Raw genomic sequence first — 12,049 nt, forward strand, 5'->3', positions numbered from 1 at the left:
GAGGAGGGTGTCAGGGTGGCCAGGGGCTCCCCAAGTCTGCACCCCACCCCCCACGCCTGCCCTTGCCCAGCAGCAGCCTCAGACCTTCCGGAAGCATGTTGCTCATGTTCAGCACGGTCATGAGGTTGTTGACGTCACTGTTGATGCTCTGGGCCACGCCAGGGTACTGCAGGGAGCAGAGGGGCAGCGGGCACATGGAGCACGGCCCTGCGGGCCCCCACCCTCCTGCCGCCCGTCAGCCTCCCAGACCCCACGCCTCCACAGGGCAGAGCCAAGACCCCACGATGCTGCTGTAACCCCTGGGCCCACCATGACCCTATTCTACCCCACCTACCGCACCCCCACCCGCATGCAGAAACAGCCGCCCCACCCCTCCAGCTCAGGGCCCCAGGCAGACAGTCACTTGTCCCCTGTCCCCACCCCACTCAAACCAAGCTTGCTGGGAGGCTGTTCTCCCTCCCAGTCACTCAGCAAATACTTCTCAGCACCCAGCGCTGATCTGGTGCTAGGGACAGAAGCGATGAGACACGCACTACGCCCTGGGCGCGGGGACACACGGGGGCTGTGGGTGCAGAGGCCCCCACAGCGCAGGCCCCGGCTCTGCCCTGAGCAGCTCCCAAAGATGTGCGCACACACCCTGGGTGCCTACCTGGATCTTCATGGCCACCTCGCGGCCCCCCTTCAAGCGGGCCAGGTGCACCTGCCCGATGGAGGCGGCTGCGAAGGGCCGCTCCTCGAAGTACTCCAGCTTGTCCCGCCAGTTGGGGCCCAGGTCGTTGTTGAGAGTTTTCTGGAGGGAGAGGCCAGGGAGAGGCTGTGAGCACAGCCGGGGAGCCCCCACCCCTCCCAGGCTGCCACGCCCGAGCGAAGAAGCCCCAGCCTCACCATCATCTGCTTCAGCGGCATGAAGTCTGCACTCTGCCTGACCCGATCAAAGATCTTGGCCAGATGGGGGTTGATGAAGGCGTCGTCTGGAAGGCAGCAGAGCAGACAGCAGAGTGCTGACCCCTCGGAAGGCGGGCGCGCATGCCACCTCCATCACCCTGCCCAGCGCGGCCTCCTGGGAGGAGGCCCAGTGCTGCTCCGCCCTTCCACACATTGAACCCCAGGTTCAGAGAAGACGAGGCACAGGCCCAGCCTCAGGTTCCTCCTGCTTGAGGGGAACTGGCTGTGTTCCCTCTCAGGACACCAGCATCTCAGATGCTCCGCCCTGGGGGCCCCATCAGAAGCCCCGAGGCTCCCCTGGACCTGGGCTCCACTCAGCGCTACACCCAGCCCGCCTCCTGCTCAGCCACAGCGTCTTCCCCGCCTTCCTTCCCTGACCACACACCCCACACCCCGATGTCACGCCACTGCAGCCCGTGAGCTCGCCCACAGCACCCTCAGAACATCAGCCTGACTCTCGCCAATTTTTTAGATGCCAGGACTTTTGGATATGCCAAAACACTCAGAAAGAAGCCAAAAAACAACCACCACGGGCTCTTATTTAAGACTCTGTTTTTTAAACATCCCAGGTTGGTTAACAGCAAGGATTCAAACAAGAGAAGTCAGTGAGCAGAAAACCTCCCTCTCTACTTGTCCCCAGTGGGGCTGAAACACACGCCTTCCCTCTGCTCCCCACCCCCACTGCACCCCGCCCCCGCCAGCCGCACTCACCCTGGATGCTCAGCATCTGGCCCAGCTTGAGCGCCGCCCCGCGCACCTTGCACAGCGTGCGCACGATGCGCTCCGCGTTGGCCTCCGACAGGAAGGGGCTGGAGTCCAGCACGGCCTTCTTCCCTGCGGGGGAGCAAAGCCACCATGATGCCCCTCAGGCGGGGCTGCCAGACCTGGGACCCCCCACCCCACCCCAAGAGGACCCTCCCCCCGACTCAAGACTGAGACAACCCAGCCCACTGGCCCCTGGTTGTGGGTCTTGGCAAATCACTGGTTCTCCCAGTAAAATAACAAATAATAAAATAACGAAATGTCAGGGTTTAGCACATTTTAAGGGTGGTGGAACAGAGCCCAGCAGACATCCTGATACAAAGGGCTTCCCTCCCGGGGCGCCACAAAACCAGCAGTGCAGTTTTAACTCCACATCTCACATCTGCCCCCTCAGATGCCGAGGAAGGCCCTCCGGGGCCCCCCAGGTCTCCCCAGGCCCGCCCCCAGCACCCTCCAAACACACACACACAGGCCGGCCCACAGGGCCTCTCCCTCCATGTCAGCCCCGGCCAAGTGACTGTCCCTGCCCTTCAGTGTCCTGGACAAAGGTCACCAGCACCCCCAGAGTCCCTGCACAGTCACCCGGGGCCCACTGGCCATGGTGAGAGCACAGTCCTAAGGGAGGGGAGTGCAGGGTCAAGGACAGCCTCACCTGGTGGGTGCCCGCCTCTCCCCTCTGCCCACAGAGGCCCTGCAGCCCCCTGCAGCCAGCAGGCCCCGGGAGAAGGTGAAGAAACCTCAGGGGAGCAGATGACCTCTGTCCAGAACACTCAGAGGTGGGAGGGTACAGGGTGGTGACTCAGGGTGACGAGGAGGGGGTCACCCAGTGGTCCTGCCCTCTGTCCTGTGAGCCCAGTTAGACTGGAAGTCCCCCAGGCTGCCAGGCTGCCCCCACGGCCCCTGGCGCTTGCCTCAGCCTGCATCCCTGTTGGCCCGATCCAGACTCAGAGCAGGTCTGAGTCAGATCCCACGGCGGGACCAGGGGAGGTGGCGTCATGCCACTGCCCTCCGTCCGGGGCTGTGTCCAGCCTGGCCTCTGATATACCAGGGCCAAGGGGCTAAGGCGGGATGTGAGTCTGAAGGCCAGCATCTGAGGGTAGCTGTTAGGCCTACACAGGGCCAGGCTCACTCTCAGGGAACCAGATATCAGGACAGGGTCCCAGAAAGGGGAGAGAGTTCAGCTCCACAGGAAGAGGCCAGTCACGGAAGCTACAGCCCCTGGGCAGGGCCATCCAGGGTGGCTGGGCCAAGGGCGTCCCCGGCAGACCTCTAAGTCCCCTCTGCCCTCCCCAGCTGCTCAGCCCCTGGACCCTGTGGGCCGGGGACCTGGGTCATGTCCCTCAGGAGGCAGGGGAGGAGGAAAGGCCCCGCCCCAGGCAGGAGGAGGGCGCTTTCCCCCCGAGTGACACGGTGACCCTGACATTGAGAGACAGGGCCTGGCCCTCCTGAGATTTCCTCCCCTCCTCACAGCTGGCCAGTCTCCACAGCCCCAGCAAGGGTGGTCTGAGAACAACGTGGGGGAGTCAGGGAGTTGAAAGGCATGGTGGGCTGCCCCCCAGCCAGGAGGCGCTCCCCGGGGAGAGCGGGCTGGGGCTCTAGGCGCTGCGCAGGAAGGGGGCGCACACCCTCTGGCCTGAGCCCACGTCCTGCTCCCAGTGTGGTGGCACCCAGGCGCCTTGACCCCCAGCCAGGCCACTGCTTCCCTGTCAAAGGACACCAGCTGTAACCGAGGAGCCGGGGTTGCCTCTTCCCTGCTTGGACGAGGTGGGATGGAGAGCCGCCAGTTGTGGAGCGGAAGATGGGAGGAGCTGTGCCTGGGGCAGGCTGGCTTCTCACTCCAGAGGCAGGCTTCACTTCCTGGAGCCTCAGCACCAACACTAAAAATACCTCCCTAAGCCTCTCTGTCCTCTGGCCCCTTCCAAGGACACACATGCTCTGGGGCCAGTAGGACGGGCTAGTGCCTTCTCCCCCGCGAGGACTCTCGTCCCCTCGAGAGGGTCCTGCAGGTGAAGCAGGGCCATCCAGGGGGCTGACAGGCCACCAGGGGAGCCGGCCCCGGGGCTGTAGCCAGGGCTTAGGGGCCACAGTGCAGCCGGACAGTGGGGACCACTCAGGGTCCTCAGGGATGGGAGGAGGAGGTGTCAGGTCTTGGAATGAGCTGATGAGCCCTTAATAGGGACAGGGGGCACTCAGCCCGGAACATCAAGTACACATTGAGAAATCCATGAGCAGAAGGCTCTAGCAGGGCTGCCCTTAATGGCCACCAGAACTCCGTTAAAGGGGAAGTTCTCTGCATCTTCCCAGCCCACCCCAACGCCGGGACAAGCTTGAGGGAGGGGCCCTGGCTGACCACCCCGACAAGCGGGAGGTGGGGGAAGCTGCGCCCTGACCCACCAGCACAGCACCATAAGCACCCAGGTTCCAGCAGCCAGTCTGCAGAACTTTCTCCATGGAAAGTTGGGTGGCCCAACAGCTGGCCACCCAGACTAGGGGGAACCGGGCATTCTGACCTGACCCCGGGCTAGCCCTGGGATCACAGGGGAGTCATGACCTTCACCTCAGAGACGAAGAGTCTGAGGATGGAGAGGAGACGGCCACCCCTGGTCACCGAGCAGGGGGATGGAGGCCCCACAGCTCCAGCAGCTCCCACATCTCTCAGCCACAGCCAAACAGGGAGCCCTGGCCTAGCACACCTGGGGCCCCAACGAAACCCGAGGCTCCTGTCAGGAGAGAGCAAGCGTGGAGGCCCCAGAGGAGCCAGGAGGGTGGGTGAGCCAACACGGGCCAGGACAGGTGCAGAGCGGCCTTCAGGTCCCAAACTCCAGGGCTGCCGTTTACATGAACACAAGGTGCAAGGTGCCCGTGGAGGCCAACCCTCAGGGAACACAGGCAGGAGCTCGGAGCTGACAGGCCCCCCTCCCAGGGCCCAAACTACCCTCCTGCTCAAGGGCCCAGCTCACCTGAGGGGTCCTCGGGGCGGAGGCTCTTCTTGGCAACCTCGGCCAGGGCCCCGAAGCCCAGACCTACAGCCAGACCTGCAAAGAGGAGGTTGAGGGCTCTGGGCATTCGCTCAGGAGCTGCCCATTGCCCTTCCCCATGAGCCCTGGAGCAGCCCCAGGCAGACAAGGGCCTCGCTCCCCAGGGACCCCTGATGACACTGCAGACATCTTAAAGAGGTGGGAGATACACAGTGACTGTTTTCAAAGAACACCTGGCTCACGATGAGTGCTCCGGTGGAAAAGTCTCCTCTGCCCCCACTCCCCTCACCTCTGCTATACACTCACGTGACACACAAACACACCCCGAGACAACATACAAGGAAGAACACACTGGGGAGGCACGGCACGAATGGAAAACAGACCGGGAACGGTTGCGGGCCGAGGACAACACAGGGCACCCTCCGGGACACAGTCACCCACTTCACGGTGTGGGCAATGAGCCTCAACACCCTAGGACTCTCTGATCTAGCTGACTGCAGCTGCAAGGAGACGTTTTACCACCACAACACACAGCAGTCGTTGATGGGGTCGGAACATTTTGCAAAAGCCACGGGGACTCACTGGAGCTCAGACCGCAGCTCTCACTCGAGAGGAAGGCCCCACAGACATACACAGGGGTTTAAGGAGAGTGGGGTGTCAGCCCCACTTTCCCCCTTCATCAACCTTTGAAATCAAGGTCTCTTAACACCTCATTTATCAGAGGTTGGTACTGGATGATCCCAACTGTCCAGGAGAGGCCCAAGGAGCCCAGCAGGTGCCACTCGGCCCACACAGAAAGCCCAGGAGCCTGGCTCAGGGCCCATCTCCTCTATTTCAAACAGTTCCGGCTGGCCTGGGGCGGGGGCGCAGTTAGCTGAGAGAGTGAAGAACGCGCGGAGAAGCACACTGATCACAGCAGAAGGGCAGCAAAGACCCAGGGAAGATGCCAGAGGCCCCGAGAACAGCGGGCCGTGGTGAGCACGGTCCTGGGGCACTGGGAGGTTGATGGAACAGCTTCCCTCCAGGCCCGGTGGGCTCACACCAGGCAAGGAAACCTGCACGTGCTTCTACATTTTCCAAATTTTCTACGATTATGTGTTACTTTTATGAGAAATATTATTGAATGTACTGAGAAAGCTACTTAATGACGATAAATTTTAAAAATCAAAAAAGGATAACCAAATTAAAAATTATGTATTTTTGGAATACACTTTACCCACCATTAGGCAAAGGTGCAGCCCCCACTTTGTCAGCTGTAAAGGAGGCTCCTGCCTCTTCGTCGGTGTGAGGATTAAACAGTGGAATAAGACTGAAGTGCTACCAGAAGGGGCAGTCATAGGGCAATACTATTTAAAGATGTTCGCTATTACTGTCCTTTCTCCTATTCAAAGAGTAGACCAGTGCTGCCCAGGAAATATAATGTCAGCCATGGATATTTTTTATTTTCTAGTGACCACATTAAGAAGGCAAAAAGAAGCATGTGAAATGAATTCTGATCGTATATTTAACCCAAAGTACTCAACATATTTCCCCTATTTCTTTGCACTGTTCACTTAGGAAGGCTTTCTTATCTCTCCTTCCTGTTCTTTGGAACTCTGCATTCAGATGGGTATCTTTCCTTTTCTCCTTTGCCTTTCACTTCTCTTCCCTTCTCAGCTATTTCTAAGGCCTCCTCAGAGGAAAACAATAGAATAGGAAAGACTAGAGATCTCTTCAAGAAAATTAGAGATACCAAGGGAACATTTCATGCAACAATGGGCACAATAAAGGACAGAAACAGTATGGACCTAACAGAAGCAGAAGATATTAAGAAGAGGTGGCAAGAATACACAGAAAAACTGTACAAAATAGACCTTAATGACCCAGATAATCATGAGGGTGTGATCACTCACCTAGAGTCAGACATCTTGGAATGTGAAGTCAAGTGGGCCTTAGGAAGCATTACTACGAACAAAGCTAGTGGAGGTGATGGAATTCCAGCTGAGTTATTTCAAATCCTAAAAGATGATGCTATGAAAATGCTGCACTCAGTATGCCAGCAAATTTGGAAAACTTAGTAGTGGCCACAGAACGGGAAAAGGGCAGTTTTCATTCCAATCCCAAAGAAGAGCAATGCCAAAGAATGATCAAACTACCACACAACTGCACTCATTTCACATGCTAGCAAAGGCAGGCTTAAAATTCTCCAAACTAGGCTTCAACAGTACATGAACCAAGAACTTCCACATGTTCAAGCGGGATTTAGAAAAGGCAGAGGAACCAGAGATCAAATTACCAACATCCACCGGATCACAGAAAAAGCAAGAGAACTCCAGAAAAAAACAACTACTTCTGCTTCATTGACTAAGCAAAAGCCTTTGACTGTGAATCACAACAAACTGTGGAAAATTCTTAAAGAGATGGGAATACCCGACCACCTTACCTGCCTCCTGTGAAACCTGTATGCAACTCAAGAAGCAACAGTTAGAACTGGATATGAAACAACGGACTGGTTCCAAATTGTGAAAGGAGTACGTCAAGGCTGTATACTGTCACCCTGCTTATTTAACTTATATGCAGAGTACATCATGAGAAATGCTGGGCTGGATGAAGCACAAGCTGGAATCAAGATTGCCAGGAGAAATATCAATAACCTCAGATATGTAGATGACACCACCCTTATAGCAGAAAGCGAAGAACTAAAGAGCCTCTTGATCAAAGTGAAAGAGGAAAGTGAAAAAGCTGGCTTAAAACTCAACATTCAAAAAACTAAGATCATGGCATCCGGTCCCATCACTTACTTCATGGCAAATAGATGGGGAAACAATGGAAACAATGACAGAATTTACTTTCTTGGGCTCCAAAATCACTGCAGATGGTAACTGCAGCCATGAAATTAAAAGACACTTGCTCCTTGAAGAAAAATTATGACAAACCTAGACAGCGTATTAAAAAGCAGAGACATTACTTTGCCAAGAAAGGTCTGTCTAGTCAAAGCTATGGTCTTTACAGTAGTAACGTATGGATGTGAGAGTTGGACCATAAAGAAGGCTGAGTGCCAAAGAATTGATGCTTTTGAGCTGTTGTGTTGAAGACTCTTAAGAGTCCCTTGGACAGCAAGGAGATCAAACCAATCAATCCTAAAGGAAATCAACCCTGCATATTCATTGGAAGGACTGATGTTGAAACTGAAGCTCCAATACTTTGGCCTGATGCAAAGACCCTGATACTGCGAAAGACTGAAGGCAGGAGAAAGGGGACGACAGAGGATGAGATGGTTGAATGGCATCATCAACTCAATGGGCATGAGTCTGAGCAAGCTCCAGGAGATGGTGAAGGACAGGGAAGCCTGGTGTGCTACACTCCATGAGGTTGCAAATAGTCGGACACGACTGAGCGACTGAATAACAACAACTCAACATATCATCCCTTACAAGTACTCAATATAAACATTGTTAAAAAGATATATTACTCTTTTCTTACACTAAGCCCTCAAATCCAATATGTATTTTACTCTCAGAGCACATCTCAACTTGGACCAGCCACATTTCAAGTGCCCAGCAGCCCATGTTCCTGCTGGGTCAGCACATGCCAAGCATAAGCCAAGTTCTTGCAGCCACAGGAAGAGGCCACAGTCATCTGGAGATGCCCCCAAGGACACCCTGGGGTGCTGAATGGAGATGCTGTGGCCTGTTTCCCTCTGACACCCCAACCCAGCCCCAGAGGACACAGCACAGAGCCGGAGCCATGTCTCTGGTCGAATATTAACTCCCTGCTGCCTGCCCATCCCCACCCCACTCATCACACTATCTGATTTAGCAAAATAATAATAACAGGAACATTAACCTTCAAATCCCAACGACGTTCACCAGTGTCTCTCTACCCCAAGATTTTCCTCTGGCTAGATCAAATCCAAAGAGAAGCCTACGAGAGAGGCAGACTCACCAAAAGTTACCCAGCCTGGCCACTGCGAGCAGACACCGCACCCCTCCCTCTGCAGAGCCCCCCGCGCCTCCTGCTGGGCCCCCTCAGACTCTTCTCTGGCTAATTCTAGGCTGTGGGACAGAGCCAAAGCTCTCCAAGCCAAGGACATGTCACTGAACACTGAATCACGGAGGGAACATTCTGCAAAGGAGGCCGCAGGCTCCTCCTGTGGCCCCGCGAGCTCCCTCAGGACCAGCCTGGTGCCAGGCCTGCAGAACTGCCAACAGACAGGCTCCCCACTGCGGCCCGGGAGGTGAGCAGCCCTGCCAGCCAGCCAGCCCTGACCTTGACCTCAGAGCTCCTGCTCTACTGAACCAGGAATAGACTGGCCCTCCTGCCAGTCCCCAACACGCTGACTTAAAGGACTCTCAGAGCTTCGTGGAGAGAGAAGGGCAGGCGCAGCCCAGGTTCCTCCTTCCCGCAGAGCCGGGTGGCACCTCCGTCTCAGAGTCCCCGAGCTGGTGAGGACACCCTGAGCCCAGGCTCGCTCACTCCCCCTCTGTCACCTTTATCCCCACCCACACCCAGCCCCCCAGCCCTCAGGACAGCGCCATCCATGCCCTGACCCACAGGCAGCCCCGGCCTGGACACACAGGCTGCTCGGAGGTCCCGGAGGAGACCAGCCACAGATCCAGGTCAGCCCCACGGCCACCGTCAGCAGCCTTGCCACCACCCTGGGCTGTGAGAAGGCGCCAGCCCCTTTCAAGAAAGTTCCTACATTTCTCTCACCAAAGGAGGTTTTTCAGGCTAGAAATGCGGAAGGAGTGAGAAGCTGCAGGGAGCAGGGTTCTCCCTAGAGGAGTTGGGAGCAGTGAGCTGCTTCCCAGGGAATTGGGCCTGTTCCTTGTGACCAGGAAGCCCAGGCCCCAGAGGCCCTCTGCAGGTCCTCAAGAGATAAACATGTCCCCTCTGAACAACCACTGGGCTTCCACCCACACAGGCACAGAGGTCAAAAAAAGGTAAAAATAAAACACCTTCCAGTAAACAGCAGCGACTGTGAGGAGGCTTGGTGAGAGGTGCCTGAGAGCAGAAAGAAGTGAGGAAATGTTCCGCATTTACCTGCCAGAACCCCCAGGTGTGTTTACCGAGCAAGGCTGGCCGGAGATTCCCTGCAGCGGTGAGGGGCAAACCTAAGGGAAAAACAGCTTCACTCACACTGCACCACCCACGTGCCAGCCACTGTTCTCGGGCCTCAACTTTTATCAACACAATCTTCCTGATCTCATAAGACAAGAAAGTCCACACAGAAAAGGCAGTGGACAAGGAAATTTCCTTTGCTTCAAGGTGTTCCCGAACCCTTGGTAACCCCACCTTCTCTCCCGTCACGTCACCTGCATCCCCCACACCACGCCAGCGCCGGCCGGGAGGGGCTGTAGCCCACAGGGCTGCAGGAAGGCGGACAGGAGGGAGCGGCGGAGGACGTTCCCTGCAGAGTGAGTGTTCTCGGTTCTCAGAACTGGGCCAGGGCGGGAGGGGAAGAACTGACGGCCCCTCTGCGGGATCGGGGAGAAGGGAGGAGTGCAAGGGCGGCAGACCCAGACTCAAAGTCCCTTTGAAGTATGCTCCTGGGAAACATAGGAAACCATGTTCCCTCACCCCTGCCAAGGTTGCTAACTTCTCTTAGACTTACGGGGCATCCGTCTTGCGACCTCAGAGAGCACAGAGGAGCGCCGGCCGCTTAGAGGGACAGCACACGTGCAGCGTGCGTCCTCGGGAAGTCAGGCGGCAAAGCTGGCATCACTGAGTGAGTGCCACCCAACGAGGGACACCGGGGCAGCCCCTGTCGACACCAGGACCTCAGATCTCCGCATCCTCAATGAGAATTAGGTGCCCTATCAATAAATGCTGGTAGGGGAAGCCTGACTTCAGACAAGTCAACACAGGGCTTCACGCCAGGAGCTCGGAACACATAGTCCTGCTGCAGGAGGTGTGAACACTCCCACCCCTACGGAGCTGCCCACCCCCTCCCCACCCCAGCCAAGGGGTCCATTGGCATCGCCACAGCTGAGTGGCCCTGCAAGGCCCCTGGCAAGACACAGCAGGGCCGACACCTGAAAACGAAGAAGACAGAATGAGGCCGTCAACAAAACTCAGTTACTCAACTTACCATCCTTTATCTTGGGAGCATGTCCTTTGCACTTTTACGTTGTTAAATGGCCTTTAAAAGTGTAAATTAAATGATGTTCATAGTTGATGATAGGTTTTGGTTTTGTTTTAAACGTTCTTACTTAACAAAATTTAAAAATCACCAAACTATGCCCACTTATCCCAAAATCTTTTGTTTTCAGTTTTACTACTGAGACAAGGGGGGTGTGGAGAACGACCCAAAAGCTTTGTAGGAAAAGGGGCAAATGAGCTCGGAAAGAGCTTTGTTGCTGACATATTAACAGGACACCTAGGGTTATCAGAATCTTTAAGAAATTAATCAACAATAGCGATCAGTTTGCATTCACCTATTTTCTAACATAAGTGAGAACACTGTTCTTACAAAATCACTTAAGAAATTCAATGGTGTCTTGGGAACTATTTTTTAAAGCAATGTATTTTTCTGGAAGGAAGAGTCCTTAACCTTTTACCTTTTAAAAATAAGAGGATTCCTGAGAGTCCATTCCCTCTACTCCTCATTCCTGGCCCACTCTTTTCTCAGACTAGCGTCTATTTTCATGTATCATATTTCAAAATCCTTTCTACGTAGAATCTAAGTATCCTTATCGCTTCCTACTTCTTCACTTGCTGTTCCTCTTTCTAGTTCTCTTAGTATTCTTCTCCCTTCTGCCTTAATGATGTGCACTATAAATTCCTAAGTGAAGGTCTTGGTGATCAGCAAAATGCTATGCACATAGTGCTCAGCTCCTTTTGATAAGTTTTCTCTTGTTCTTATTTGCTTCAGTCATGTCTGACTCTTGCAACCCCCCACCAGGCTCCCCTGTCCGTGGGATTTCCCAGGCAAGAATACTGGAGTGGGTTGTCATTTCCTTCTCAAGGGGATCTTTCCAACCCAGGGAAAGAACCCACATCTCTCATCTCTCTTACACTGGCAGGCAGATTCTTTACCACTGAGCCACCAGAGTAACAAGTTTTCCTTAGTGCTCACTTTATCTGTTAGTCTCATTTCTATAATCCTCCAGTTTTCCATTTGTAGGTGCAGGAGAGATGATAAGACATCTCTCTGAACCCGTAAGATTGAGGCACAAATGAAAAATACAGAAAAGAGCAGAGGAGACACATTGGACAAAGGGAAAGACCTAACATATGTGTAACGGGAGTCTCAGAAAGAGAGGAGAAAGAGAACAGGCCAGAAACAATATTTTAAGAAATGACCATTATTTTCCAAAATTGATGAAAGACATTAAGCCACAGACTCAAGAAGCTCTGCAATCCCAAGTAGGATAAAAACAAAG

The 12,049-nt window shown here is 54.8% G+C and overlaps 1 protein-coding gene across 1 annotated transcript in view; it reads right to left on the bottom strand.

Annotated features, from left to right (window-relative positions):
- The window catches only part of COQ8A (coenzyme Q8A), a 45,002-nt gene that overhangs the window by 3,498 nt on the left and 29,455 nt on the right, over positions 1–12,049 (bottom strand). Inside the window, exons 5-9 of the mRNA XM_043484946.1 lie at positions 4,668–4,742; positions 1,657–1,779; positions 886–971; positions 650–790; positions 85–166 (exon numbers count right to left, since the gene is read on the bottom strand). Coding sequence (XP_043340881.1) covers positions 85–166; positions 650–790; positions 886–971; positions 1,657–1,779; positions 4,668–4,742 — 507 coding nt within the window. The remainder of the gene's footprint in view (positions 1–84; positions 167–649; positions 791–885; positions 972–1,656; positions 1,780–4,667; positions 4,743–12,049) is intronic.

Source organism: Cervus canadensis, chromosome 13, assembly GCF_019320065.1.
Source record: "Cervus canadensis isolate Bull #8, Minnesota chromosome 13, ASM1932006v1, whole genome shotgun sequence".
NCBI classification, from domain to species: domain Eukaryota; kingdom Metazoa; phylum Chordata; class Mammalia; order Artiodactyla; family Cervidae; genus Cervus; species Cervus canadensis.